Source organism: Notolabrus celidotus, chromosome 7 (genome assembly GCF_009762535.1).
Source record: "Notolabrus celidotus isolate fNotCel1 chromosome 7, fNotCel1.pri, whole genome shotgun sequence".
In the NCBI taxonomy this organism is placed as follows: Eukaryota; Metazoa; Chordata; class Actinopteri; order Labriformes; family Labridae; genus Notolabrus; species Notolabrus celidotus.
In genome coordinates this window covers 24,641,633-24,669,570 of record NC_048278.1, presented here as the reverse complement: position 1 = coordinate 24,669,570, position 27,938 = coordinate 24,641,633, and the positions used below count along the sequence as shown (strand labels likewise).

General features: G+C 40.4%; 1 protein-coding gene across 9 annotated transcripts in view; it reads left to right on the top strand.

The window, feature by feature from the left end:
* Positions 1-27,938, top strand: part of inpp4b (inositol polyphosphate-4-phosphatase type II B) — a 341,040-nt gene that overhangs the window by 141,635 nt on the left and 171,467 nt on the right. For 4 of the 9 annotated variants that reach the window (XM_034687453.1, XM_034687455.1, XM_034687454.1 and 1 more), the window contains 2 exons: positions 4,336-4,394; positions 21,926-22,106. In XM_034687453.1, the coding sequence (XP_034543344.1) occupies positions 4,389-4,394; positions 21,926-22,106 (187 nt within the window). In that variant the 5' untranslated portion in view covers positions 4,336-4,388. Of the gene's footprint in view, positions 1-4,335; positions 4,395-21,787; positions 22,107-27,938 lie in introns of those variants that run through there. The other 5 variants (XM_034687461.1, XM_034687458.1, XM_034687459.1 and 2 more) reach the window with 3 other exon arrangements.

Sequence of the window (27,938 nt, the reverse complement as noted above, 5' to 3'; positions counted from 1 at the left end):
GGAGACAAACCAGGCAGTGCAGGAGCAATGTTGAATGATTGGTCTCTATACAAAGAATGCATTGATTTTCTTTTCTTTTTTTTTCTGTAAAAACTGACATCACTTAGCCATCAGCTTTTTTGCCCTATCATGAAAGTAAAAACTATACTTTAGCATATTGTAGCTCTTCCCAGTGTTCCTTTGTGTCAAACCCAAGCAGCAACTTCCGGTCTTAAAATATGAGTCCAATGCGGAAGTGCTAAAAACTGCAGTTCATTGAGGATCCACTTGAGGCTGGCTCCAGAAGTACTGGAAACCACATACACACCAATTCAAAAAAGCAGCAGAAATAAACATGTTTACAGCCTGGTACAAAAGACAAGTGTAGTCTACATAGTTCATTTCTGGATCGGCACACACTGTACGGGGGGTGAATGTTTTTCTAAGGCGGCAATTTCGAAGATTTTGAGATTACGAGTCTTCCAATGAGAGGCACAGCTGACTTCATTGACAGGCGGGAACACTGTAACTGTTGGCTAGGAGGCTCAAAGCCCGCCTCTTTACGTCACAATCGCTCGACAGCAGCAATATGGCTGCCACCAACGATTTGCCTCAAAATAGTGCTTCAGAAATAGATGGGTGACGTCACAGATACTACGTCCATATTTTATACAGTCTATGGTCAAACCTGCACTACCTTGGTGAGACTTTTGCAGCTAACTTTGTGGTTACTTTCTGAAACCATGTAACTGAACAGACATCATTTTGTTTACTGTTATACAGTTTTGATGTTCTAAAGCTTCACAAGGAGCTCATTTTGGTCACTTTAGATTAAACAACATGCATGCTTGTATGTGCTTAGCATACAAATCTTTGAAGTCACTATTAAATGAGCCAGCTAATTGCTGCAATCCCAGAGTAGCAGTGTTTTTGCTTAGATTAAGCCCTACTGTGCAACATTCATAAACAGTAAAGTTTGTTTACTTGTCTTTAGAGGTAAGGATATTTCCCCTTTTGAAGAGGTCTATACTACAGTTCTGTGTTAAAAGCAGGGAGAGGTATCACTGTCCCACTATGGATGCATACCTTAAGGGCCTTATTTACATCCCTTAAATACTGGAAGCTTTGTGTTACCCTCATACTTCATTATGAGTAATGTAAGCCATGTACAGTAGATGCACTTTGAAGTGTAATGATGTTGAAAATTTCACAAGCAGCAAGCTGAGGCAACTCAAATGAGCCCAGAACTAAGGGCTGACCAGCACACCTCGTCTGTATTTCTAAAAGCCTGTGCAGGTATTGAGTCCTGGTGATTTACAATAAAGGATGTCTTTTAACCTGAAGTAAATGGCATGAAGAGTTTAATGGATGGTAGAGCAGTTTATGGCAATATGCAAAATTGTAGGGAGTCAACCAAACTCATTCCTCCCAAAAGACGCAGTGGGATACCATTTTGAAAATTAAGTCATATACGTTCAATCATCACTTTTCAAAGTTTTCAGCCACTCTGACAACTAAGTATGAATAGGAATGCAAGCTGTCCAACAGAGTCATCGCAGCATGGACGTCCTCTAATATTTTCTTCTCTCTCTCTCCTTCTTGGCGCAGCGGAGACGATAGGAATAGAACATGCTGGGAGGGACACTTTTACATAAAAAAGGTTGAGCAGGAACACCTGTTATTGGCTAGGGACCCAGCAGCATGCAGGATGGTAGAAATGTAGAATCAAAAACATACAAATTACATTTACATGCACTCTAGTGTTCTGATTTTGAAGTTTGTACTGAATTTGATCATGCTCTGAGGATGACGTACAGACCGTATAGACATCTGATTTTTCATCTCCTGTCATCCATGATTGTAATAATGAAGCATGCAGGAATTGTGCTGTATCTACAGGAGATGAGTTACATCATCAGTTTAGTCTGGACACGGTAGCATTCAGCACTCAGCGGGATGCAGCCTCTCTATCTGATTAACACTAATGAGAGACTATGGCGCACAATTAAATGTATCCTCTGCATTATCAGTATCAGGTTATCACGGTCATTCGAGCATATAGGTCATCATTACATCATTAATCTTCCTTTTATAAGAGTTTTCTTTTTCTAATCAGAGAACTTTTAACTCACTCAGGCTGTGAAGTCTATCTGTCAGCATATAGAACTGGAAACATTTGGTGGCATGCTTTCCAAAATATCACTCACTGAGCTTTGAAAATTAAAGATAGATTCACTAATAGTTAGACTAGATAAATAGTGTAAACTCATCCTTTATGTTTCACAGTAATCAGCCATGATTGTCTGCCTGCATGTTCCATGTGTAATGTGTCTGTGTTGCAGACACACAGCAGCAGTTGAGCCTGGTTGAACACTTTGGCAGGCTGAGCTTGTGCTGCCTGGAAGGAGCCCCCTGCTGTGTAGCCAGACTGACTCCATTCTAATGAATGAGAGAGCTGCTTTCTTCACACAGGGCTAAAGCTGATCTGAGCTCTGTCTAACTCTCACCCTGACACTGAGGCAGCTATGAGGAGTCGTGCAGATACATATCAGGAAGGATTTCCTAACTGATTGTAGGCATACTTAAATACTATTTAGAGGAAATTAATCTTTGTAAACCTGCATTCTTAAAAAAATGGACAGCAAAACATAAAATTAGCAGCTGAGCTTCATTATTCATTTGTTAAATTATTTGTTTTTGTGACAACCAGAACAGAAAGGAACATGGATACAATAACTGACCACTAAAGCCACATGGATAGTTGCTTTTTTAAAGTCAGGAAAGAAGATGACAAGTCTCATAAGGGTATTTTTTTTATTGTCCACCTTTTCTTATTTCCACATCTATTTCATTTTTTTCAAATGCTTGATCAATGACTCTGCGAATTAGTTTTTCCAAGCCATTCTATAAATAATCATTCTGATTTAATAACTACATAATAGGCTCCCATAAATTATTTTCCCAATTACATTTTAATTACAGGCCCAGCAAATGTTTTAAAGTTGTTATTTAATTTAATGAGTGTATCTATTTCTGCATAACTGCACTCAGTTTGAGTTCTTTTTCTGATCTTATTAATTAAACAAAATTCCACAAGGCTGTCAAAATCACTGAATGTATAATTAGCTGCAGCCTTGATAAATCAGATAGTAATTACACGCAGATTATGTGCACAAATTGAATGAAAGGCGCAGAGTGATGCATATATATGGGCAGTGTTGGCGAAGGGTCTTTAAGGTTAATTATTGCTGAATCATAGAGTGTAAGAAAAATGTTGTGCTCTCCTTTATATCAGCATCTTATTTAGCAAGAGGTGGGTGAATGAATAAATGCACAAAAAAAACCAACAACAACCCAAGACTGAGGGCCTAAATGAGTGATTGATTCCATTATTATAAAAGATATAACCAAACATAAATATCAGAAAAGCAGCTACTTTTATTGTTATTATATGTCAGCAATCAGTTATTTTATTGTTATTGTCTGTTAGCTGTTGATGCTTCCAGTAAGAGCCAAATAACTGCCCATCTGCCATTAGCATTCACATTCAAGTTAATTCCTGAGTTACAACGGACTGCAACTCATTGAATCAACATGTTATCCTTGTGTAGCCTAGCAGGGGCTAACCTGAGAGCTGCCAGCCTGTAATTACCCTTCAGTGGCATTGCAAATCTGGATTGCATTGTGTAATGCTTCCTTGAGCTAGCTGCAGTGAGAGGCATGCCCTACTCTAAGAAATGGGCCAGATAAACAACAGGAGCACACAGAGCTGTGTATGCCTGCTGTCGGAGAGTGACAGCGGGCATACACAGCTGACAGAGTGCAGGATCAGGGGTCTGTTCTGCTCAGCTCTCTCTCTGCCCCACTGTCAGCTGCAGGCTGGCAACAGTTATGAGTTGGCAGATCCCACATGAATTGGTGCCATGCATTCGAATACATTCTACTAATGCAAAGGAATGCAGTGAAATATGCTACATAGACTCTGAGCTTTCTTTTTTGTGTCTATTTATATTTGTTTATGTTGGGCAGACATTTTCCTGGCCTGGGATGAGGCTCTTTCTTTGAAGTAGATTCAGAATGACATCTATGAATTGGAATCATCCATGTTTCTACCTACTCTTTTTCTGCTCCTCCTCTTACCCTCGTCTTCCTCCTTGTCCTGCAGGTGGCCTGACCTTTACAAATTAAACTCATCCTGCTGAAAATCCCCTCTCTGAAAGCTCTAATTTGCAGCCGCTGGTTCTTTTGGCACACAATGAGAGAACACCTGTTTATTTTAATGTGTTATCTTTAGAATGAAAGAATTTTCCTGCATCAAAAGATTTTGTTGATCCTCTTTTCTGCTTTGCATTTTAGCACTACGTGGCTATTGAAGACTGCTCCAGGAGGCTGTTTGAAAGACGCTAGAAATGGAGGTGAGTCTATTTAAGCATACAGTAGCTGCTTTGAGCCGGCTGACACATGAGCCAGTGGTGTGTGGAATGAGAGGAGGCAGGAGAATTCAGTGTGCAGGTTTGCGATTTATGCTTCGTGGCTGACTTAATACTGTGCACATTACGAGGTGACTGTGTATCTGTTGTAAAACACAAGATTTATACTCCGGCAGCAGTTAGCCGAAAGATTTAATCCCTTCATTCTTATTCCTGAATCATCTCCCTGGTTCCCTGGACCTGAGATGTAAAACAAGTGGAGAAGCATGATAGAAATTATTTAACACTTCCTAACTTTGTACATTTCTTAGATGTATCTTTTGTTTTTGTTATTGTTATCAAAGCTATTAACTCTTAAAATGAAATGTATTGATCTTAAGAAGCTATATTATTTTTCTTAACTTCAGTTTTAGCAATCATAGAGTTAATTACTTTACACTGGGATCAATGATAACATACTGACATAGCATACACAGCATGCAGCAGACCTACTCTCACCATGCTAATCTTCTAATCTCAGAAAGGTTGCATACTAAAAGATAATACCATATAACACACAGAATATGTCAACAGCTAAAAGTTAATTTGCATGCTAACAGACTAAAGATGTCAGCAACTATTAAAGACTAAATCCCTGTTGCTGGTGATACATATATAAGATGTAAAATCAAAGTTATGCAAGGCAAGGCAAGGCAAGGCAGCTTTATTTGTATAGCGCATTTCATACACGAGGGCAACTCAATGTGCTTTACATTAACACATTAAAAGCATTGGAGACATTCAGACAAGCATAAAAGAACATAATTAAAATGACAAATATGATAAAACAGAAAAGAAAAGGAAAATTAGAAATATATTAAAAATTACATTAAAATGTTAATTTAAAGTGAGTTAAAATAATCTAAGATAGGAAGGCAGAGGTAAATAAAAAAGTCTTAATCTTTGATTTAAAAGAGGTGAGAGTTTGAGCAGACCTACAGCTTTCAGGGAGCTTGTTCCAGATATGTGGTGCATAATGACTAAACACTGCTTCACCATGTTTCGTTCTGACTCTAGGAACTGAAAGCAGACCAGTACCTGATGACCTCAGAGGTCGAGGTGGTTCATAAAGTAGTAGCAGATCAGCAAAGTATGTATTTTGGGCCTAAACCATTCAGTGCTTTATAAACCATCAGCAGGATTTTAAAGTCTATTCTCTGACAGACAGGAAGCCAGTGTAGAGATCTAAGAACTGGAGTAATGTGGTCTACTTTTTTGGTCCTTGTTAGGACTCGAGCAGCAGCATTCTGTATGAGCTGCAGCCGTCTGATGGACTTTTTAGGGAGTCCTGTAAAGACCCCGTTACAGTAGTCTAGTCTGCTAAAGATAAATGCATGGACGAGTTTTTCTGCATCCTGCTGAGACATAAGTCCTTTAATCCTTGATATATTCTTAAGGTGATAGTAGGCTGACTTTGTAATTGTCTTAATGTGGCTGCTGAAATTAAGGTCCTTTTTGAAAAATGGTGATGGTAGAATGTCAAGGCAGCAGGATGAGGATTTCAAATGTTGTATTATATCTTGTAGGTTTTTGTAATTTATTGGATTAAATTGTGTCATAGTGATTGAGTTGTTTTTTGGTGGACACACAGATAACACATTCCCAGTACCTCGTACAGTAGTGCTGACTGCTTGTCTGATTTTCTGAATTTTGGCAGTGAAGAAGAATGCAAATTCATTGCAGGCCTTGGTAGATAAGTGTTCAGAGGCCACTGGCACAGGGGGGTTTGTTAGCCTGTCGACTGTAGCAAACAGGGCGCGTGCATTATCTTTGTTTTTGGAGATAATGTCTGAGAAGAAGGTCTGCCCTGACTTTTTCAGTTCTAGATTAAACATGTGAAGTCTTTCTTTATAAATGTCATAATGAACCTGAAGCTTTGTTTTACGCCACCTGCGCTCAGCTTTTCGACATTCTTTTTTTTCATGTTTGACCTGCATGGTATTCCTCCAAGGCGATTTTTTCTTATTGGAGACCACTTTTAATTTAGTTGGTGCAATGGAATCAATAATGTTTGTAATTTTTAAAGTGAAATCTTCTACAAGTTCATTTGCAGAGAACCTAGAGAGGGGGGTTATGGAAGAGAAAGCCTGAATAAATATATCACTGGTACTTTCAGTAATGTAACGTTTTGAGATAACCTCAGTTTGAACATTAGTGTTCACAGATAAATCACTTTCAAAGAAAACACAGCAGTGATCAGAGAGAGCAACATCAGATACAAGAACCTTGGAAATGTTTAGACCCTTGGAGATAACCAAGTCTAGGATGTGGCCCCTGTTGTGTGTGGGCTGCGTCACATGCTGAGTGAGTCCAAAGTTGTCAAGGACATAACACAGTTCTTCAGTCACTCTGTCCTCAGGTTTGTCAACATGGATGTTAAAATCACCAACAATTAAAACAGAATCAAAGTCAGTGCAGATAAGAGACAGTAGTTCAACAAGGTTATCAAAGAAATCAGTACAGTATTTAGGTGGTCTGTAAATATTAAGAAATATAGACCGAGAGGATGTATTTAACTGAAGAGCCACATATTCAAAAGAAGTGAAATTTCCATAAAACACCTGCTTGCATTTGAATAACTCATTAAAAATTATACTAACACCTCCTCCTTTTTTATGCATTCTAGTCTCACTCACAAAAGAGAAGTTTGGAGGGCATGATTCAATGTGTACAGCTGCACTGTTATCTTGGTCTAACCAAGTCTCTGTTAAAAACATAAAATTAAGATTGTGTTTAATAATAAAATCATTTATTAAAAAAGATTTGCCTCCCAGAGACCTGATATTTAATAAAGCTAAGTTTAGTGAGTTAAAACCAGTTGTGTTATTTTTTACAGCTGTTTGTGGCTGACGAGGAAGTGGAGCTAAATTTAATAAGTTGGCCGATTTAGTCGAGTATCTTCTGTTTCTTAGCAGATTTACCCTTTTTCTATTTCCTGTCAACAGAGGAATTGAGGAGGCTACCTGAATTCCACAGGGCCCCGGCTTTTCCTGGTTGAAAATATTAATGATATCAGCTTTGAAGCCTGGACCCGGCCCATATCAGTTAGAATTGTTATGATGATGATGATTCTGAGGAGGTGAAGGGGCTTTGTGAAGTTTCTGTGATGGTGGTTTCGGGCACGGTGGTGGGCTGGGGGCTGGGCGATGGGGTAGATTTAGGGGAGAGAATATGGGATTTGGACGGGGTGTAAGCTTGATTCCAACATTGACAAGCTTTTTCATCTCATCCGTAAAATCCAGGAGGGGGGAGGAGGGAGAGAGAGTGACTGGAGAGGGCGGGGAGTTGGCTGGTGTTTGGGGTGGTGAAGAATAGAAATCTCCTCCTGTTGGGAGTGGAGGCCACTCCTCTTGTTGGGGGGTGGAAGATGGCCGCAGTGGAGGCCACTCCTCTTGTTGGGGGGGTGAAGATGGCCGCAGTGGAGGCCACTCCTCTTGTTGGGGGCTGGAAGATGGCCGCAGTGGAGGCCACTCCTCTTGTTGGGGGGGTGAAGATGGCTGCAATCTAGGACGCTCCTCTCGTTGGGGGGTTGAAGTTGGCGGCACTGGAGGACGCTCCTCTTGGGGGGGTGAAGGTGGCGGCGATGAAGACTCCTCCTGGCTCAGCGATCTCAGTCGTTTTCCTCCAGAATGTGGTCTTATCTTCTGTTTTGTTTTGTCTTGTCTCTTGTCCTTGGCCAGGGAAGCTGGTGTGTGATACACAGAGTAAAATAGGTTGGAAGTGAACAATCTTACTCCTGACTTGTTGAGGCAAAATCCATCTGCCTTAAAAAGGTGTCTGCGTTCCCAGAAAATATTAAAATTGTCAATAAAGTTCACTGATTGAGCAGCACATGTAGCTTTGAGCCATTTGTTCAAAATCAACAGCCTGCTGAATCTCTCGTCCCCTCTTCGGACAGTCGGTAGAGGGCCACTGATAAACACCACAGTATCAACAGATCTGACTTTGCGCAGCAGATCAGTAAAATCTTGTTTCAATACCTCAGATTGTTGCTTCACAACATCCAAGGCCCCAGTGTGAAGAATGAGTGATTTCACCGTTGTGTGGTCAGCAACAATGTCCAGAATTTTGTCTGAAATGTCAAAGACCGAATCGTTGGTGAAGCAGAGGACTTTGGTGTTTCTCTTGCCACAGAGGCTACTGACCTCTTTCACGGCACCATCGCCCACGATCAGTGTTTCAGGCCCAGTCGTCAGCTCCCTCTGCGGCCTTTTGCTTATAGATTTGGTCTCGTACCTTCCCTTGGTCTTCGAGGACACAGGGTTTCTCAGGTCCTGGGATGGAGAGTCAGGATCTTGTGAAAGTGGTGCAAATCTGTTCTCTAAATGTATCTTTGTTTCTTCTACAGGTTTGCTCTTACTAGTACTTTTTACTGCTGTCCATGGCTGTTTCCTCCTTGGTAGGGGGGTTGAGGCGGCACTCCTTCTGGATGAGAGTGCAGGCCAGCCAGTCGCATCAGAAATCTCAGGGCGCTTGGCTCTGCCTGTTATCCGTTCTCTCATGTCCGTGGGAAACGTTTTATCTTTAGGCCTAGCGCCAAGAGTGTTCCAGCTGGTCCCAACTGCACAGTCCTCCTGTTTTGGAGTGTCATTGTTTGGGCTAACTAGCCGTGTGTTAGCAGGTACATGTCTGCTGCTCTGACCCCATGGAAGAGTGGTGTCATTCCCGCATAGTCCATTCACTTCCACATTCACTTCTATCCGATGCATCTTTGTTTCCAGCACAGCAATTTTCTGAAGGATCTTCTGAAAATCGTCCACAGTGAAAGGAGGCATTTTGGTTCCAGTTAGCTTAGCTGCTAACAGGCTTTTGCCGATCAGTAGGCCACGTTTGCAGTTTCGATAAAATGTCGAGATAAGGCAGTTGTTTACTTTGTCGACAGTAAATTATAGTCCCAGTGGTTTCTAAGTATCCTGGAGTGACTGCTTGTAGTCTCTCAGTGAAGAAAAAAGAGTTAAAATGAAAAGAATGCAAGCATAAGCAAGAGCAAGCAAAAAAGCGTCTGCACTCCTCAAGAGCAGGAAGTAGCAGTCCTATGCAGGTTAATATTTTAGCTGTAGTATTCAACTTCAGTCAGCTCCAGCTCACACTGGTGAAATTTTGCAACAATTACAGTGTTTTATAAAAAACTTAATCATGCATGTAAAAATATGAGACCTAGATCGATTCTTCCATCAATACTAGGGGTGTGAATTGAAAAACCTGATCCGACTTAGAAGCGGTTCAAATTGATCAATTCCATCGGAATTGTACACCTCCAATGTTATCAATTCTTCTTAACAATTCATGTCCCAGCACGACTTCACATCACGTCGTAGTACGTTGCATTGCGTCACACACTCTGCGACGCAGAAGTCCTAGGTGCAAATACCTCAAATATGCTGAAGCATTTGTCAACACGGCCTCGAAGCTTGGAGTTTGCGTCGGGCTGAAGTGGAGAAGGGTTCCATGTGAACATGTTTGCGTCAGGGAGGCGAACCCCCGGCTACCTCCCCCCTTTCAGAGTCGGGACGCGTTCCCTTAGGCTAGAGGGGCCACGTCCGGACTCACATGGCCGAAAATGAGGCACCGAGAGTGTGTAAAATACCTCCGCGATGACACCCTGAGGACAAATGTTTTTCCTCTCCAAATTCAAAGTCTTATCCAGGCTCGATGGACCACGTCTGGACTTGCGCGGCAGAGAATGAGGTCAACCTATTGTGACTTCATGAGAGGTTTCTAGGGCAGTAAGAGGTGGGAAAGTGTAAAAACAATCCAAAACAATCTCAGGTTAGGTTCAACAGAAGGAGGGGTTTATGTAAACACAGGTGCAATCACAAAAAAAACTCAGGTAATCTTCAAACAAGGTCTAAACGTTAACTTAAAACATCCCGGAGGAGAAAATATTTCCTTTAAAAGTAATCAAAAAATAGTCCAGTTCCACTTAAAGTCTCTGTTATCAAAAAATGGTTCCTTTCAGTTACTTCCCTTTGCTTAGTTCCCAGTGCTCTTTCTCCTCTCCCAGCCGTGTGCTCTCCTCTCCCAGGCTGTTTCCGAAACCGCATGCTACATAATACTTACTAATGTAGTAGGCAGTAGGTATTGCCTACTACATACTGCGTTTGAATTAAGTATGTCGTATGACTGTTCTGTTCGATCTGTGTTGCAGTACGCTGGGCCAGACGTCACTAGATTTCCGATTTCTTCTGGAAGTAAACAACGGCCAAGCTGATAAAGAAACTGATTCTTTAGCATCCATATATGATTTAAAAAGTTAGGAAGTGATTTATATGTAATTCAATAACCTTCACAGCACCCAAAAACGGATTTCCTACCGTCAAAAAAGAAGGAAAAAAGAAAAAGCGGAACGAGTGCTGTGCATTATGGGAAACAGTACGCGAGGCAGACTGGTCCGATGCATACTGTGAATTTTCCCGAATCAGTAGACATCCGGGGAGTTTTGGCATACTGCAGATGTTGCTCTTGTTCACATACTACTTACTGCATACTGAATTTTGGCCAAATCAGTACGTACTGCTAGTATAGTAGGCGTAAACAACCCCAGTCTGACTTCCAGCTCCTTTGTCCTGCCTCAATCAAGACTCTTAAGCACCTGCAGCTGTCCAGGTAGTGGTTGCTGCTGGGAGTTGTAGTGTGCTTGCCGGCGGCCATTTTGTCTGGTTTCTGATAGTCATGGGGTGCTTCTTTTAAAGCTCTAAACATCCATCCTCACGTCTCTTCCTCGCATCTTAGTCCCGCCCACCAGAGATGCGAGGAAATGAAACCAGAGGAGAGAGGAGAGAGGAGATTTGTATTTAGATAAATGAGACGTCCTCTCCTCCGGAGCGTCACGTGAAGCGACGTCGGTTTGTGATGACGGCTTTAACAGCTGTTTGTGTCTGCACACATGTTCACTGTAATAACCCTGATCAATATAAACAGTAACAGAGCTGTTCTTTACCTGTTTAACACACACCTATTTAACACACACCTGTTTAACACACACCTGCACATGAAGAGAATCTGCTCTCTGTGTATTCTGTCCTGAAGCATCACGGATCGATTCACCGGAAAAATGCCTCATTATTTAATTATTTATTACTTCAAGGGAAAATAGAAACCATGCAACTCTTTTCAAACCTTGTGCTCATTAATGATCAGCCTCGTATGAAACTTTATTTACCTGACAGGAAATATAACAGGCGTTTTTACTAACAGACAAACTTTACTGTCAGACAGAGAAAACAAGAACACATGGGGAAACTAAGAGGAGGAATAACTAATCATTGATATATATTTTATCTATGATATTAGACTCTATTACTCAATTTCATTAGACAGTGAATCTGACAAAAACAATCAGATATAACATAATCCCTCCTCTGTTATATTGAATTTATGATTTTGCGTTCAGCATTTTGTGTTTAAAACTCACATCAAACACTTTTTAATCTCAGCTCATCACATACAGACTGTTTAGAAACCGACGTATGTTTATGATCAGTTTCAGGGCACCCTTAGTGACTGTTTTAAGGTCTGTCTTTTCTCTATTATTAAACTCAGCTGATGTTAAGTTTTGGTTAAGTCCGAGGCGCTGCAGCGTCTAATCAGTGAGTGATATTTGATACGGGGGCGTGTCTGTCAGAGAAAAGACTTCCGCAAAGTCTGCTCTCGTGTTTCCTCGATTATCCCTCCTCCGATCAGTCTCCTCGCTCCTCGCTCCTCTCTCCTCCAGCAGCATTTAGAGCTTTGGGACGCAAGTTAAAATGGCACGTCAGTGAGTACTTCCGGTTCGAGCAAGGAGCGAGGAGACTGCAGTTTAGAGCTTTGAGATGCACCCACGGATTACATAGCACCCATCCACAACTTGTCCCCTTGTGATGCCACACTATTCTTCACTATGTTCAAGTTGAATATGTTCATGGTCAGTCTTGTGCAGACATAATTTTGGAAAAATAAAGTGGTTACTTTTGGTACGGAAGACTGTGTAGAACAACTTTTTTTCCCCTCAAAAAAATAATCAGGAATCGTTAGGAGAATTGATAAGGAATTGGGTTGGTAAGCAGAATCGACAATGGCATTGACAGTGATACAATCTTATCAATTCCCACCCCTAATCAATACATTATAAAGCACCAAAACAGTACTGATGTTATTTCATTACACTTACAGTGAGAGCAGATTTACTGTTCTGTTTGTTGTTTAATGTACATACACCAAACTTAAATTCACAATGAATAGTCTAGAGACAGCAGAAATAACAAATAGTCAAATAAGAAACAGGAGCAGAAACCCTGAGCACTACCAAAGTCAGAGGTAGACAGCCATCAAATACGACTGGATGACAGTGTAAGAAGGGGGGATACAGGAGGAGGCTGAAGCAGTGACATAAGTAACAACGTACTGCAGAAGAATAAAGAAAAACATACACTGTTTAAAAACAATAAATAAAGTTCTTACATTTGATAAATCACTCACCGTGAGTCATTATTAGTAATAAAGGGGATGGTTTGTACCGATACAAAAACAGACGTAAGTTGGAACAGTATTGAAAATGAAATGGTTCAGGAGTTCAGTAGTCCTCTGATTGGTTTGGATGCTGAGTAACAGTCTGTCAGGCAGCAGACACAACCATTTGTGGCTGAGGTGATACTGTTTCTAATGACAACTATTCTGATAGAATGCAGTTTGTGCTAATCAAAGTGTAGTCAAGTCTTGCCAGACTTCACATGCTATGAAGCCGTAAATTGCCACTGTACACATGGTCAATTTGCTGGGATAACAGTCTCTCCTGTGTTCACCAATCAGATGGCATGGACTGAGTCTTGATTTTTCTTCCAATTTAACACTTTTGTCTCATGTAGAGTGCTACCCCCTCACTGGGCAGCTAACAAGACTGCAGACTTGTTTTCTTATTAAAAGCTGTGCAACTCAGCTAGGTTTGGCGGCTTGGTGTTTGGCAGTCGTTTGATTAAAAGTATGTTTCCCATCCATGAAAATGCTTATATTATGTACTACTCTGAGTAATGGATTTGTATTCTGGAATACACATTATTCCCTGAGGACTTCAACTCTTTAACTTTTTGATACTGAGGGAAGCTTAATCTTCCAGTCAAGCGAAAAGATGGGTCACAGATAAATCAGATCTTAACTTGGGTACAAAAACATAGTGAAATACATGCATATATGAATGCATTAAGTGACAACAGAAAGTCTTGAGTGTTTAACTATTACAAAAGTTGGCATCACAACACAGTTTGTTGTTGCTTTTCTCTGTTCAGAGACTGCTTCATCTTTTCATTAACTCTCAACAGAAAAAAACAGCAAATCCAATTCAAGCCAACAGAACCTTTTATATCCACAGAGTTGTGTAACAGCTGGGGACTAGTTCAGTATTGACCTTTCTTGATGGACATAATGAATTTATAGAGGAACCATCTTTATAAAGAAACATCCAGAGAATCAGTCTTGAGTAATGAAAACGCTCCTGCTGTTTCTAAAAAAATGATACATGGATTTCAGCACATTGGCGTGTTTGTCTCTTGCAGCAAACTAATTCAGAAACATGGGAGAAACAGTTAATCCATATCTCTCCTGTACTTTCAACATTGCTACTCCTCTCAGGAAGATTGAGTGCCCAAAGCCATTTCCTTTCCACTGTGTCAGAGCCACTGGTAGCAGAGCTACAGTCCTTCTCTTTATTCTTTGTTAGAGAGTATTGTAAGTCGAGAAAAGGTAAGAGAAGAAATGGCATCACAGCACAGCCTCTCCTGAAGAACTTGTGCTTTACAAACTCATTTAGGAGAATACATCTGTGATCAAACAGCAGGTTATTAGCAGCCAAGTCAAATTATTTAACATTTGCAACAGTGGTAGTCTGGACTGGAAAATGTGTAAGTTAGTATGTAGTATGTAAGGCAAATTATGCACTACATAGACAAAAGCAAAAACAAAGCTTGTGTATTGTAAAGGGCTAAATGTGTGTTATAAAACAGACAGGGCCACTGTTGCTTAATTGCTTGATGCAATAATAATTACACTAACAGCAGATGAATACATCGACTAACATTCCTGAGGTAATCAAAGACACAAACAGTACATTGCTTTTGAAAGGTTAGCTTTTACTTGTGCTCTTTGAGCTGCACCATTTTATCCAAACTCATTTGGATAAAATTGTATTCCAGTAGCTTACTGGAGGATTAAAGTATCCAATGTATGTTGGTGCACCACCCTTTTTATATTGGCTAACTTTTAGCAAGCTCATAACCTATTGGCTATCCTCATGTTGCAATAAATGCCTCTTGGAACTTCTCTGTATTCTCAGTGTTGCCTACATAAACAGTCAATTACTTGGCTCATTATACCCCTCAGGGTAGGGCCTGTTCATCTGTTTCATCTGAGTCTCAGTTTCACTGTAAATACAGGGGATTCATTTTAGCTTACTTTAGCAGTATGAACTTGAAAAATAAACTGTTTTCTGTGATTTAGGGTGAGGTTCTCAATGAGCAGGTCTTAAATTTTATGAAAGAGCAGTGTCATCGTGCAGATCTGTAAATAGTAAAAACGGAAACCTTGTCAAGTCCATCCTCATAAGGAGAAGGAAATAACTTTTTTACTTTCGTCGAATGAAGGTCAGTTGATCATTTCTTCATTCATTCCTGGAAGTTAGAACATGTAATCAGTGTTTGGCTTTAGTCCCAAAGTGTTTAATGATGCAGATGTCCTTTTACGAAGATAAACAAATCACTGTTGGATTGCTGCCGATGGGAGCTGTGATGCAATTGTGAAAATGCAGCCTGCCTGATTTTGCTCTGTATATATATATTATTTTGTCTGTTTTACACCAAAACCTGCTGACTTTTGATTAGTTGATACTACTCAAACCACAGAAGCACCACAAACAGGAACCAGAACACTTCTCATATTAAAAATCCAGACCCTTGAGTGCAGATTCTACATTAAAATGTAGAACTTGTGCTATAAATAGAGATTAAGCTTTTGGCAAAGTCATCAAAAATTGCAGCATTAACATCAGTAGGTACAATATGGGAAAATGCTGATTAAGAAACCTTTATGTTTCTACTGTTGTATGCTTTTGTGAAGAATACAACCCCTTTTTTAACAGAATATATTTTATAAAGAATGTGACTTGTTTAAATGCTGAACACTCAAGCATATAACAGCAGGTGCAGAGAGCTTGCAGCCTTTGTAATAACATGACACAGCAAAATGACCCTTAAGTTCTTCTCTGAAACTCTTACTGTGCCATCTTTGTTTTGTCATAGCGAGTATTGCACAGCAGAAGATGTTGGCTGTTTTAACAAAAACCTCTCCACTCCAACACTCCTCTCATGCCCCCCATACAGAACACCGTAAGAGCTTGTGATTGCTGTAATCATTCCCTCACTGATATTGGGCATGAAATGATATTTTTCGTAGTGTGAATACAATACAAGAGATTGGTGACAAGATCAAGAAGTCCCTCTTCTGTGTAAAAATGCAGTCTTAAGTGCTCCTGAAGAAAGTATGTTTCTGGGAGAAGTGTGTGATAGGTGTCTTTCAAAGTAAGAAAATCTAATTTCAAAAACACCTTCTTGTGTTTTCTCTGCTGCCAGCAAAGACCAACTTTGGCAGATACGTACTTGTTATGGTTTACTCAGACTGCTTAAGCAACTTGTTACTTTCAGATTCATTTTAGGGGGCTGTTTTGCAGAGGAGTCCAAGGACTGTGGATTGCATCCCTTATTCTTGGGGTTCTCCTGGAGTGGTTGAATACATGATCACAATGGACAGGGCGAATATTGACAGAATAAATTATTACAATGACCAGTAACTCTTAATGTACCCTTTGAAGGGTTTTTTTTAAGCCTTGCAAAAACATATTATGGATTCCAGGCATAGACTTCCCTTGCACATCATAGTTTGCAGTCTCAACTTCCAACTTTAGGCATGTACTTCAAGCTTAGGTTTGTCCATAGAGCTTTGCATAGTGCTAAGTAGGGTTCAGGTTGAGAATTAGATTACACCCAGGGTTCGTCTTCTTTTGCTCTTAACCTACTCCTGGGATTTGTCCCTCACAGAGATATTCTCCATTCATACTCAAAAACTTTGGTTCATCTGTGTGTGATTGCACAGACTCAGAGTGGTTGCACTTACGGGTACTTAAAAAAGTGCAGTTGGTCAGCTAGTTGGTGAAATGCATGCTGGATATGTAAATTTCGAAACATGTTAGATTCACCACCGTTGAATGAATAAGAAAACTTCCCTCCCACAGAGTGGGTGCCTTTTCACTGCAATTCGTCTACAGGGATGTTATTGGCCGTGCCATGGAAGAGGATGTTGTAACCTGTCATGACAACACATGATGACAAATCAATACGCTCATCTCTTCTTCTGCTAAAGGCAAAGGAGTGAAAGGGTGAGGTGGGGGGGTGGGTGTCAGTTCATTTTTAATGTGAAGAGGATTCATGTGGACCTTGACAGAGACTGACTGCTGGTCCCATTAGATGATAAGCCCAAGCTGAATACAAATAATCTATAGACTCAAACACTGCATTGTATACATACACTATACAGTCTGTTTTATATGCACCATGTGTTGCATTGGCTTTACAGAAAGAGAAAATACTCCATAATTTTTTTTTCATCCTGCAAGGTCAACATGCTGTTATTTATGTTCGAGCGGATATTCCCCTTTTTCTCAGGTATTTACAATGTTTGAATATACATGTGTGCCTTTTAGAATATATAGAATATAATTGCTCTTTTCCATGCTGGACAAAATAATACCAAATTTTAACATGATATTACGTGGTACAGCAAGTGATAGGGGACACAATTGATAGCCCTTATTTTGTGTATCAGTGGAAGATTTCAAGACTTCAGTTTTATCTTAACTCGATTCCTTAACGTGGATGTAGCTAATAATTTGAATTCTAAGCCTAGAATTCAAATTATAAGAACTCTCAGATTGCAAACAGAAATCCCTGATTTTTTTTTTTTATTACCTGGCTTTCTAGCTAATCGCTCAGCTTTGTTAAGTGTAGAAAGGGAAAGAAATGGGAATATTCAGTGATATCTCACGGTCTGATTCTAGTCTGAAAAACTCTCTTTTTCAACTCTCAACAATGGCCTTTGAGGACAAGAAGCTACTGTAATGCATGTGCGTATCCAGCGGCCAACCTGTAAACACATAATACATATTGCCCTTACCAATGTGTTCAGTCTGTGCTACTTTAAAAACATGGTGGTGCAAAATGGCAGCCTTGTGGAAAGGAACCTACTCCTTATGTTTATATAAAATGCCCAGTCTAAGTTTGCCAAAACAAAACTTTTTTTTTTTAAATTCAGGTGATCATAGCATACTTATGACTATTATACTCAATTTTTTACCAAGTCTGTTCTTCTACATGCTGCTAAATATTACATAGTGTACCTTTAAATTATTGGATCTGATTGGTCAAAACTCCTTGACAACAGTTATTAATCCTGAATGACAAGAGCAACACCAGTGGCAGCTAGATCATACATTATATCAGATCATTCAGTGGAAAAGAGTTCTGGCACATTTCACCTCTGCCTGTTGACATTGAGGCAAAAAATGTATGAACTGTTGGCATTTTTTTTTTGTTAGCATGCTAAATCGGTAGGCTAAACAACACAGATATTTTAATATCAGATTATGTTCTGCCATCCAGCCAATGATGCCAGAACTTGTGAATGCAACTCGTTCCATGAGGGGTAGTGATAGAAACAAAAAAGTTGAGATTTTTGCCTAATTTATTTTGTGCTCAGAGAATAAACACTTGGTGACAAAAATCTGTATTCTTGCAGAAGTCTTGTCTAACTTTACCTTTAATGGAAATGTTCAGTATAATGTCAATACGGTAAATAAGCCAGCTAATGTTTGACCATGAACTGAAATATTCAATTTGATATTTCAACAAGTGGGCTGATAAGATTCTCCTGCCGGGTCTGGGTCTTCTCTAAACTTGAAGGGATTCTAATTTACATAATCTCCTCCTCACTTTTTCTTTTTCCTTAGATATTCAAATCACTGTTAAGAGGACTTTTGTTTTAGAACAACAACGTACAGTAGGAAGGATAAAAGCAACTAAAGGCTTATGTCACTGTGTCTCGTCTTGATTCTATATGTGATCCTGTTCTCACAGTGTTGGTCAGTCTGCCAGTTTCCATTAGTGATAAATGTAACAGGTGGCTTCTATTCATGTCCACTTCGTTCACAGCTTGTATTCAATGATCAAAGTGGTTAGCTAACAAACTGTGTATTCAATAAGAAATTGAATGTGTTTGTGTAAGAGATGTGCTGCCTGCATTGGCAGGCTTGTTTTATCATTAAGCAATTAGTGAAAACACCATGAATAGACTCTGTTTGTTGATTCTGCTTGCTTTACTCATTGATATGGATTGACTACAGTTCTCTACATCACAACTAAAAAATTAATGAAAGACTGTAATGTCTTTCATTTTCCAGCCTTCGCTTTTTTTGCACCCCAAAATCCTCATTATTTTTGCTCTTGCTGTCACCCAGACTTGTTTCTCTACTGTATCAGATATTTATGTTGAAAACACGTTAAAATCAAAGAAAGGGCACGCAGCAGGGGTAGCTGTCTAGGAGGTGAAGACTTGTGTTGTCTTCATTGTTGTTGTTGTTACCACTTTTAGCATCCTGATCTCCCCAGCCAGAAATAACACATTAATTCACAATAGATGTTGAAAATAAAACTAAACTAACTGCCAAGGCATGTTACAGTAAACATAGAACCGTATATGTGCTATTTTACACACAGGTATTTCAAGCTGTGGTCATCTGAAATAAAAATGTCTGTCAGGGTCATGTGGCTGTTTAACCCTGGCAGATGTAACACATAGTTCAGTGTCAACCCTGAATCAAGCTATTGGCTCTCCTCAGTTAATACTGTGAAGGAGTGTATCACAAATTCTAATGGGCTTCAAGTGCTATTGGAATGGGTAAATGTGAGGATCTATTCTCTGGGCTTTGGGCCTTGAATAGCTAAAAAGGGCATGTTTATTTTCTTCTCCTCTCCTCTCTTCCGTGTACTTGCACTATTCTACATCTCCAGTGCATTGTCTATTGATTTTCCCTGGCCCCCTCTATCAGTCAGGCTTTAATAAGACAACACATGTCGCCTTTAAAAGAAACGTATTAGAATGTTAATGGTTTGCTCCACAGACCTCGCCTCTCTACAGTGCTGTGTGAACACACAGGCACGTTTGTGTGTTTGTGAACGTGTGTGCCAGCACATTTTCATTAAGACGGAAGACGACAACATTCATCTTGATGGTTTTAGGGAGTAAAGTGGGTGGAAAACAAGGAGAATGTGTCAATAGAGGGACAAGGGGATAAGGATGGAGGGAGTAGTTGAAAGTAAGGAAGAAAGCTCCTCGTGCAGAGTGGATTCATCTTCTGTCTTATTGCTCCTGCAGGGACCAATTTATCTTCATTTAGGTTTTTGGCACCAACCCCGATCCAGACCAGCCTCCACAAGAAAGTACATGATCCCGGTGTGGGTCTGTAACCCCTGTGGCCTGCGTGTAGGGATTGGCTGATACAGGTCCTGAATGGCTGACTGTGTTGTTCTCTTTAAATCCAACCTGTTATAAAACAAAGATAACATACTAATTGGGACCCACAACCTCGTTCAGTCCTTCAAAAGGCTTTTTAAAGGGTGTAAATCGGGTAAACCCTAATTATTTGATATATAACACTAAAAACAGAAACATTGTAATATTTTACTCATGCAATCTGTAGTGATGGTTTCAAGACATAGAGCAACATTTGGGTTGCCAGATCCCAAGCCATGCTTTTAGTGGCTCACCCATTTGCCTCACTTAGGCCTTTTCGTTAGCCCCTATAGTCTCAGGTCTGTATTGATTTTTAATACTGGTTTATACAAATGTATACTAGTAGCTGCCTTTAAATATCAATATGCTTTAAACAATTGTATTGATGCACATTAAATGAGCTAATAATGAGCTTTGTTAGACATTCATCTTTTTTTTTTTTTAAACCCCTCCCATTTTAACTAGCTACTTGTCTTGCCTGACTATTGGAGATCCATGCAAGATACCCCTGTAGCTCATATGTACATTGTTGGAGAACAAAAACATCAGGAGCAGGAGGATAATGGTGCTGCCACCTTATAAAAAGATAATAATTATGGATGTTCTAGTACATGTAATAACAAGGTAATTATAGGCTTTTTTGAAGATATTAGACCCATTCAAACATCTTTATTGCTCAACTTTTTAGTCGAGGGTTGTTGCTTTATTTCTTTTCATTGTATAATGCATTCTGTGGGTGTTTCCCCCCTTTAAGAGTTTAAGGCTACTGCTGTCTCTGTATCTTTATTATTGAGCTTAAGCTCAGGCCACTACACCCTCTCCATTCAGCAGGGTATAAATTAACATTGATTTTAGATATGGTCTTTCTGTAGCACCATGGCCTTGGTGGCCAAATAACTAACAATAACCTTCACAGTATGAATAGGTGGAGAGGCAGCGGCAACAAATAAATAAAAAAGAAAGGAAGAAAGAGTGCTGCATTATTCTGACTGTGTAACTCATCATTATAAATAATTGCTGATCAAAACAAGATTTTTTTCGCCTCCTCATTTTTTCCCCCTCATTTTAAGAAGGTTTGCAAATGTCCAGCACGGATGTACTCTGTGAACACGGAACTAAAAAGAAATGCATCAATTATCTCACTTTCTCTCCTTCACCTGTTGATTTAACAACCAATGAAGTTGCCATGTTTTGTTACACTCAGCAGTTACATCACACTGCTAAAAAAAAAAAAAAAAAAAGTCACTGCACTGTGAATTCTCCCCCTCTTCTCCCTCTTCTCCCCCTCCTCCCTCTGCTTAACATATGTAACTTTCAAAATCTCAAGCTGTATGGTGCTGGCTCCACTGAATAGAGCTCAGCAGTGAGATGCGTGTTAATTGTTTCTCTTCGGGAGAAGGGAGAGAGAGGAGGTGGTGAATTGGCGGGGGGAGGGGGGAGACGGATGTCAGAAATCAGAGGGACCCCTGCTGCCGTGTCTGGATGCAGCATTGGCTGCGCAGTGAGAGGAGAAAAAGAAGGAGAGAGAGGGAGAGGAGGAGCAGAGTTGTGTCTCTCTGACTGTGTTGCAGCGCTGTGCAGTCCGCTCTCGGTCCCCCACTGACAGCCTGAGATTGATGGATTGAGCTGTGTATCGCACATAACATCAATTCTGTCCTCCTTTCTCTTTTATTCCGAGTCTCACTCCCTCATCACTCCTCCCCACTCTCCCTTTCTCTCTCTCGTTCTCTCTCCCCCTCCCGACGCCACTCCAGGTCCCTCGCCTGTCCCTCTCTCTCCTGTATTAGTTTCCAAAAGGCATCCTTAATGCTGCCAGAGAGCGCGCTGTGAGGCAGCAAGGAAAGCGAGCTGAGCGGGATTGCTATCTTTGTGACAGCTTTTCTGCCTGGTAGGGTGCGTGTGGAGCCGGGGAACTGGACTGGACTGTGGTGTTTCGTGGAGGAGGAAGGAGGGGAGGTGGAAGGAAGAGAGAGGGACAAGCCGGACAGATGGAGGACGGCACTCAGCAACTGGGACACTGCCTGGTTGACATGAGGGAGCTGAGCGCCAACCCTGAAGGACTGACCGCTGCCGGTGAGCTGACTGCACTGTGTCGTCTTTATGTCTGTCTGTCTGTCTGTCTCCTCATATGTCTCCTCTAGCTGTCTCCTCTGTCTTTCCTTGTACACTCCAACTCTGTGACATCTTGTCTGCTGTTGGACTGATTCTGTCCTCATAAATGCATGTCCTAATGCCGTCTAGTTTTCCACATATTTCCCCTTTTTTTGTGTTTGCAGTGATTCTCTCTCCACCTGAACACACATACTGAGTTTGTTAGAGAGAGAGAGAGAGTGTGTGTGTGTGTGTGTGTGTGTGTGTGTGTGTGTGTGTGTCAAAGATAGAGAGAGAGAGAGAGAGAGAGAGAGAAAGAAAGAGAGAGGAGGTTGGGTACCAGTGAGAGGGAGAAAGAGAGCCAATTTAAAAAAACCTTGATGATCAATAACAAGTAACTGGATTCAGTGCTGTTTTTTATTAAGTTACCCTGATAACTCACACTTCAGGGTCATTTGTTGCAGTTATTAGAAAAGAACGTGACATAAAATTGACATTAACATGCCCAAACAAGTTCTGAAGATTAGGAAGATTTGTCAGAGCATTATTGCCTCAGTTATTTAAGTGGCTCTCGGACACTCTTCCAGGGAATCGTTTTAAAACTTAATGGCTGTATATATTTGCAATGTTCCAATCAAGTGTTAGGCTCTTGCAGTGTGGTTGAATTAAAAACACAAATAATTTCCTCAGACTGTTGGTAATGATGTCATAGAAGTCAGCTTTGCCTGTTTTTCAGCAACACTGAGCTGGGTTTGGTGACTGTGCAGAGAAAAGTTCTAGAAACACTGTTTATTGACAGGTTTATGGTTAGAAATTCTCCTGCGCCTGAGTGTGCAATCACGTTTTATGTCTGTGTGTCTGTCCCTTTGTGCATGTGACCGTGTATGTGTGTGTGCTTTGCTTTTCCACTGCAGTCATATCCACACAGCTTCCATGTGTTGTTACTAATGAGCACTGGCAGAGGCAAACTGGATGTCTCAGTGCCCATCACAGAAGGAGAATGCCAAAGAGATTAGCTGTAGCAGTGATGCCACAAAGCCCACTCTCCAACTTTAATGCCTTTGCTAACCAAAAGGACAGACAGTGCATACAGAGCCGCTAAGCATTTGCATTGGCATGCAAGCTCAACACCATCATCTTCCCCATGGGGATAAGTAAATGGAACCGTACAAAGAGGAATGAAAGCGTAATTCATGATGTCTTCTTCGCATTCAACCACACAGATACAGGCTGGAACAGCTAACTTGCACAATTACACTGAAAACACAGAGAATAGAAACACACATTGAAGAAAAAAACAAAAGCATGTACAGTAAAGATAAATACACATGTGCACATGCATGCATACACATTAACAAACAAGAAAAGCCCTGACCTGATCAAGAACCGTAGATACATGCTATTATGAAGCAGCTTTGCAGGTGACATCTGACAGGTGTGGGAGTACAACAGCAATGACAAACATCTCACTGTATCTTTGTTTTCTTCCACCTGAACATCCTGGGAGACAAAAGGGAAGAGCGAAGTACATAATTACCATGTTTGGCACGACAGACAGGATGACAACCCTGCATTATCAGTCGCAAGGTGAAACAGTTTATCTCATCCCTCCTGACAAGAGAGAAAGAGGGACCAAACAGGGTGCTGCTTAGTACTTATTAAGGTGGGACTGCATTAGTTTTACAAACTCAACATCACCAGGGGAAAATTATTTCATTTTAATCAGAGGTGGGAAGTCACAAAGTACCTCTTGGATGTTCTTAAGTACTGTTTTCAGGTTTCTGTACTTGACTTTACTTCAGTATTTATAGTTCTTATTCCTTTTTTACTCTCACCACCAACATTTAAAACAAATATGCATCCTCTGCTCTGCTTACATTTCCACACAGGCCTGACACTTCAACTTTAATAAAGTTGAATTGCGTTTTATTCTTAATTTGTATCCTTTCACTACCTTCAAACAAAAGCTGATAGTAACTTGATTGATTGATTGATTGATTGATTGATTGATTGATTGATTGATTGATTGATTGATTGATTGATTGATTGATTGATTGATGTGTATTTGGACTACCAGGGCTCGGGGGGTTAATTGTGATGTGATTAAGGTCTGAAAATATTCCCTGTTTTGTTTTTCAATCACTAGCTATTTGTCCCCTATGGCACACCGTAGTTAAGCTGCCGCAGCTTCCTCCTGTTTCCTGCTTCCTGCTTTTGTTGAGATGGAGTCAGCGACACTGCTACACTTATGAATGACACATTTCACTTTAAAAAACTCCCAGGTGGCTCAGTTGACAAATCATATATAGTATGCACATTGTGTCTTAACTGAATTAAAATATCACTCAAGTACCTTGAGTTTGAGCTGCTACCTAAGAGCTAAGCATACAGGTGCAGCTAATCAGACTGATGTCAGATGGCAGAGCACTGTTTTGGAGTGTGATAATCAACACAGACCTGGATGAAACCAAATCGAGGAAGTTAACTACAGAGCTTGCTTACTGGGTGACAAGTGTATGCCAGTCAACATTGTGGAGGTGTGTTTTTCTGTATTTCACAGAATGCGTTCTTTGAAGCTGTAGCCTTCTTCTAAGTCATGGTTTCACGCCACACTGGAGTAGCAGTGCAGCATTTGTTGATTAATGAATGTTAAAGTGAAGATTATAAAGTAAATGTAATTGCATTCATTTGATTCAGGAAGCAAGACAGTGATAACTGTTGCTTTTCACTGTTAATATGGATTTAAGCTATGATTGCAAAATAATGGAATTTTAAATGTGCCATTACAAATTGGATGAACTGGCTGTTAAAATTCAGGGAAACAAAGAAGCCCTAATATCTTTATCATGTCATTAACATCAAATGAAATAACAGGTATGAACATCAAACGTGTATGACAATGTCTATTAAAGAAGTCACCGTAAATGGATGGGACACATAGGAATGATAAATCCTTGGTATATGTATCACTTCAAATTATGTAAATGACTAAAGCAGTGTAAAAGAAGTATCAAGAATCAGACAAACGAGGAAAACTCAATTGCAGAATTAAGTCATCTAGTAAACTAGGCTTCCCTGACCAGAGGACAAACATGTAGCTACATGGAAACAGTCAACCTGCAAACGACCTCAGAGCATTATGACACTCCCCATCCACCTGGGTTAAACTCTGGAGCGAAATAATTGGTTATTATTTTCCGCACTGAGGTTTTTTTTTTTTTTTTTTTTTTTTTTAAAGAATGATTTGAAACTAAGAATATTTTAACTTTAGTACTCCCCAAAAATATGTGTGCTGTTCAGTTATCTGTGCACAGAAACTGGCGATGGAAATGTCCTTCAGATGCCTACTTTTTGCATTTATACTGTGGTCAAATTTCATACCTCTGCTTTTTCACTTCGACCTTAGTAAAAATGCTGAAGCAGACCTTATTAGAGACATTTTCTTTTCTACACTGGTATCTGAATTTTTTCCCCGTCTCTTATTTAAATATTAAGTTCAGGATTTATAAATATGATTGTTTTCTGACTATCAACACAAGACTCAACACAATCACACAACTCCTTAGAGGAAGAAAAAAAGCATACTAAAGTTAACAGCCTGCCTCCTCCCGTGCCCTTGTTAACCCTCGACACTCCAACTCCCATGGATGCGACAATCTAGACCCTCTCAGCGCACCCCAACTAATTCACAACACTTCATTAAACGCTGGCAACAAAACCATCTGTCCCCTCTCAATCTCCCAGGGCAGTAATGTGACGATAACTCACTCTCCTATTCAGCACCACTTGTCCTAATAGGATGCCTGTTTGTGCAAACATCAATTGAGTTAGGGGGGTATGTTAGCCTGCCTGATGACTGAATCATCAGACAGGATGTGCAGGGGTAGTCGAGGCAATTTAAGCTGCAGTGTGTGTGGGAAAAAACGGAGGATAGTGAGATAGGACGAAAAAAAAGGTGCAATTAGCGTGTCTGTGTGGATTCAAATTGAGGATAAGTACAGTTGGTGTTGGTGTTGGTGATTATATTATCCTCAAATATCAAATCCTATAGTGAGCCAAACACACAAGTGACTTATTAATATCATCTCAGAGTAAATAATATTCAAAATACAATCAGCATCTGTTCTCCGGCACACACTCTTACATGTAAAATATATTCATGAAGAGGATAAGAGGGCTGAATAGAAATTCGCTGTGAGGGGGTTTATAAAAGCTCTTTCTGGAAATTGCTTGATTTTCTTCATCCAGCTGGTAGCGTACGATGTGGACCGGATCAGTGGCAGGCTGTATTTTGGAGCTTTTCTACAATTATTTTTTGTGGAGTCAGGAATAAGCATCAATCCCATGTGAAATCTGTGTGTGCACTCCCCCACATTTCCCGCTTCTATCCGCTCTTCCAGAGTGTTTGCTAGCAGTTAGTTAGCTTTTATCACTCTGTATAGCGAGCGAGGGAGCAGAGCATCGAGAGGGGAAAGAGGGTGAAATGATCATCTGTAAGACGGACAATTTAAGTCCCTACATATTAATTAACTTTGTCATTCTGGACAAATCACCTGCTCTGCTCACATCCTAATAAATTAGCCTCTCCTCTCCCCTCAGCGTGCCTTTTCCCCCACTGATACCTCCCGCAGACAGGGGTGATAGATTGGAGGTACTGTGGGGCTGGCCTGTTATTTCTAGAGCCAGATGAAACTGGAGTATAGCGGGCGGGCACACATCATTTGCTTTGGGCCCCTCTGGGAGTTACATCTGCATGTGCCTCCTGTCTGCCTGCCTGCCTGCCTGCCGCCTTGCTGAGCTTATTACCATATTCATAATGCCAGCGGATATCGATTTTAAATACCACACCTGTTCCACTTTTCTTCACACACTTGGAATGGGATCACCTGCTAGCTTTGTATGCTAAAATGGGCTGTGATTGAGATGGAAAGTAATGGTGGCTGACCTCTCCCCATGTGATGGATAATCATTGTAATTAGACTTTGTGTATTTGTTGTGGTCAGCCTGATCCTCACCAAAGGGTTAATGACATAACAGCATATTCGGTTCTCAGAGACAGGAACAATGTCACGATGTACGGAACAGATGTTCTGTCCTTGGGTTGCCTAATTTGTCCTTGATTATAAGTGCTGTGCTTGTTTAGTCACCCCAACTATGTTAGCAATACTTTCAAGAGCCAATAGAACTCTTTAAAATGTCACGTAGCCAGATGTGTTGTTTTCATACCAATACCAATACCAGTACCAGAAAAACCAAAATGGTAGTCTAACCATTAAGCCTTGTTGTACAGCTATTATGAATTGTTCCATTAGGCTGGATTTAGTGGCCTTACATACAAGCTCCGTTGTCACCACGGTCTCACAAGACTACACAGCACACCATATAAAAGCACCTTCATATCAAAAAATTTTGTTTCTGTGACACTTTGACAGGGACAGCAGGTCCAAAAGATGGCAAGCTTAGCTGGTGCTAAGTTTTTGGTTAGTTTGAAGTTTTTATTTTATTATTGTGTCATACATATATTTATATGCCCAGCCTGCATGGACTTATATGATACCATTACATTTACAGTCCAGGGTCAGAGACACAGCAGGTATATCCAGCGTCATAGAACAGGAGAAGAAAATTAAAACAGAACATACACTAATTAAAAAGACCATCTTGTCTTCTTCTTCTAACCAATTTCTAACCATCTTCTGTGCTCCTCTTTCATTCGTTTTTCCCAAAAGACTTTGAATGGGAGCTTATTTAAATTCAGGGATCTACATCTATCCTGGATGGACTGATTCTGTAATAACAAGTAGTAAAAACACT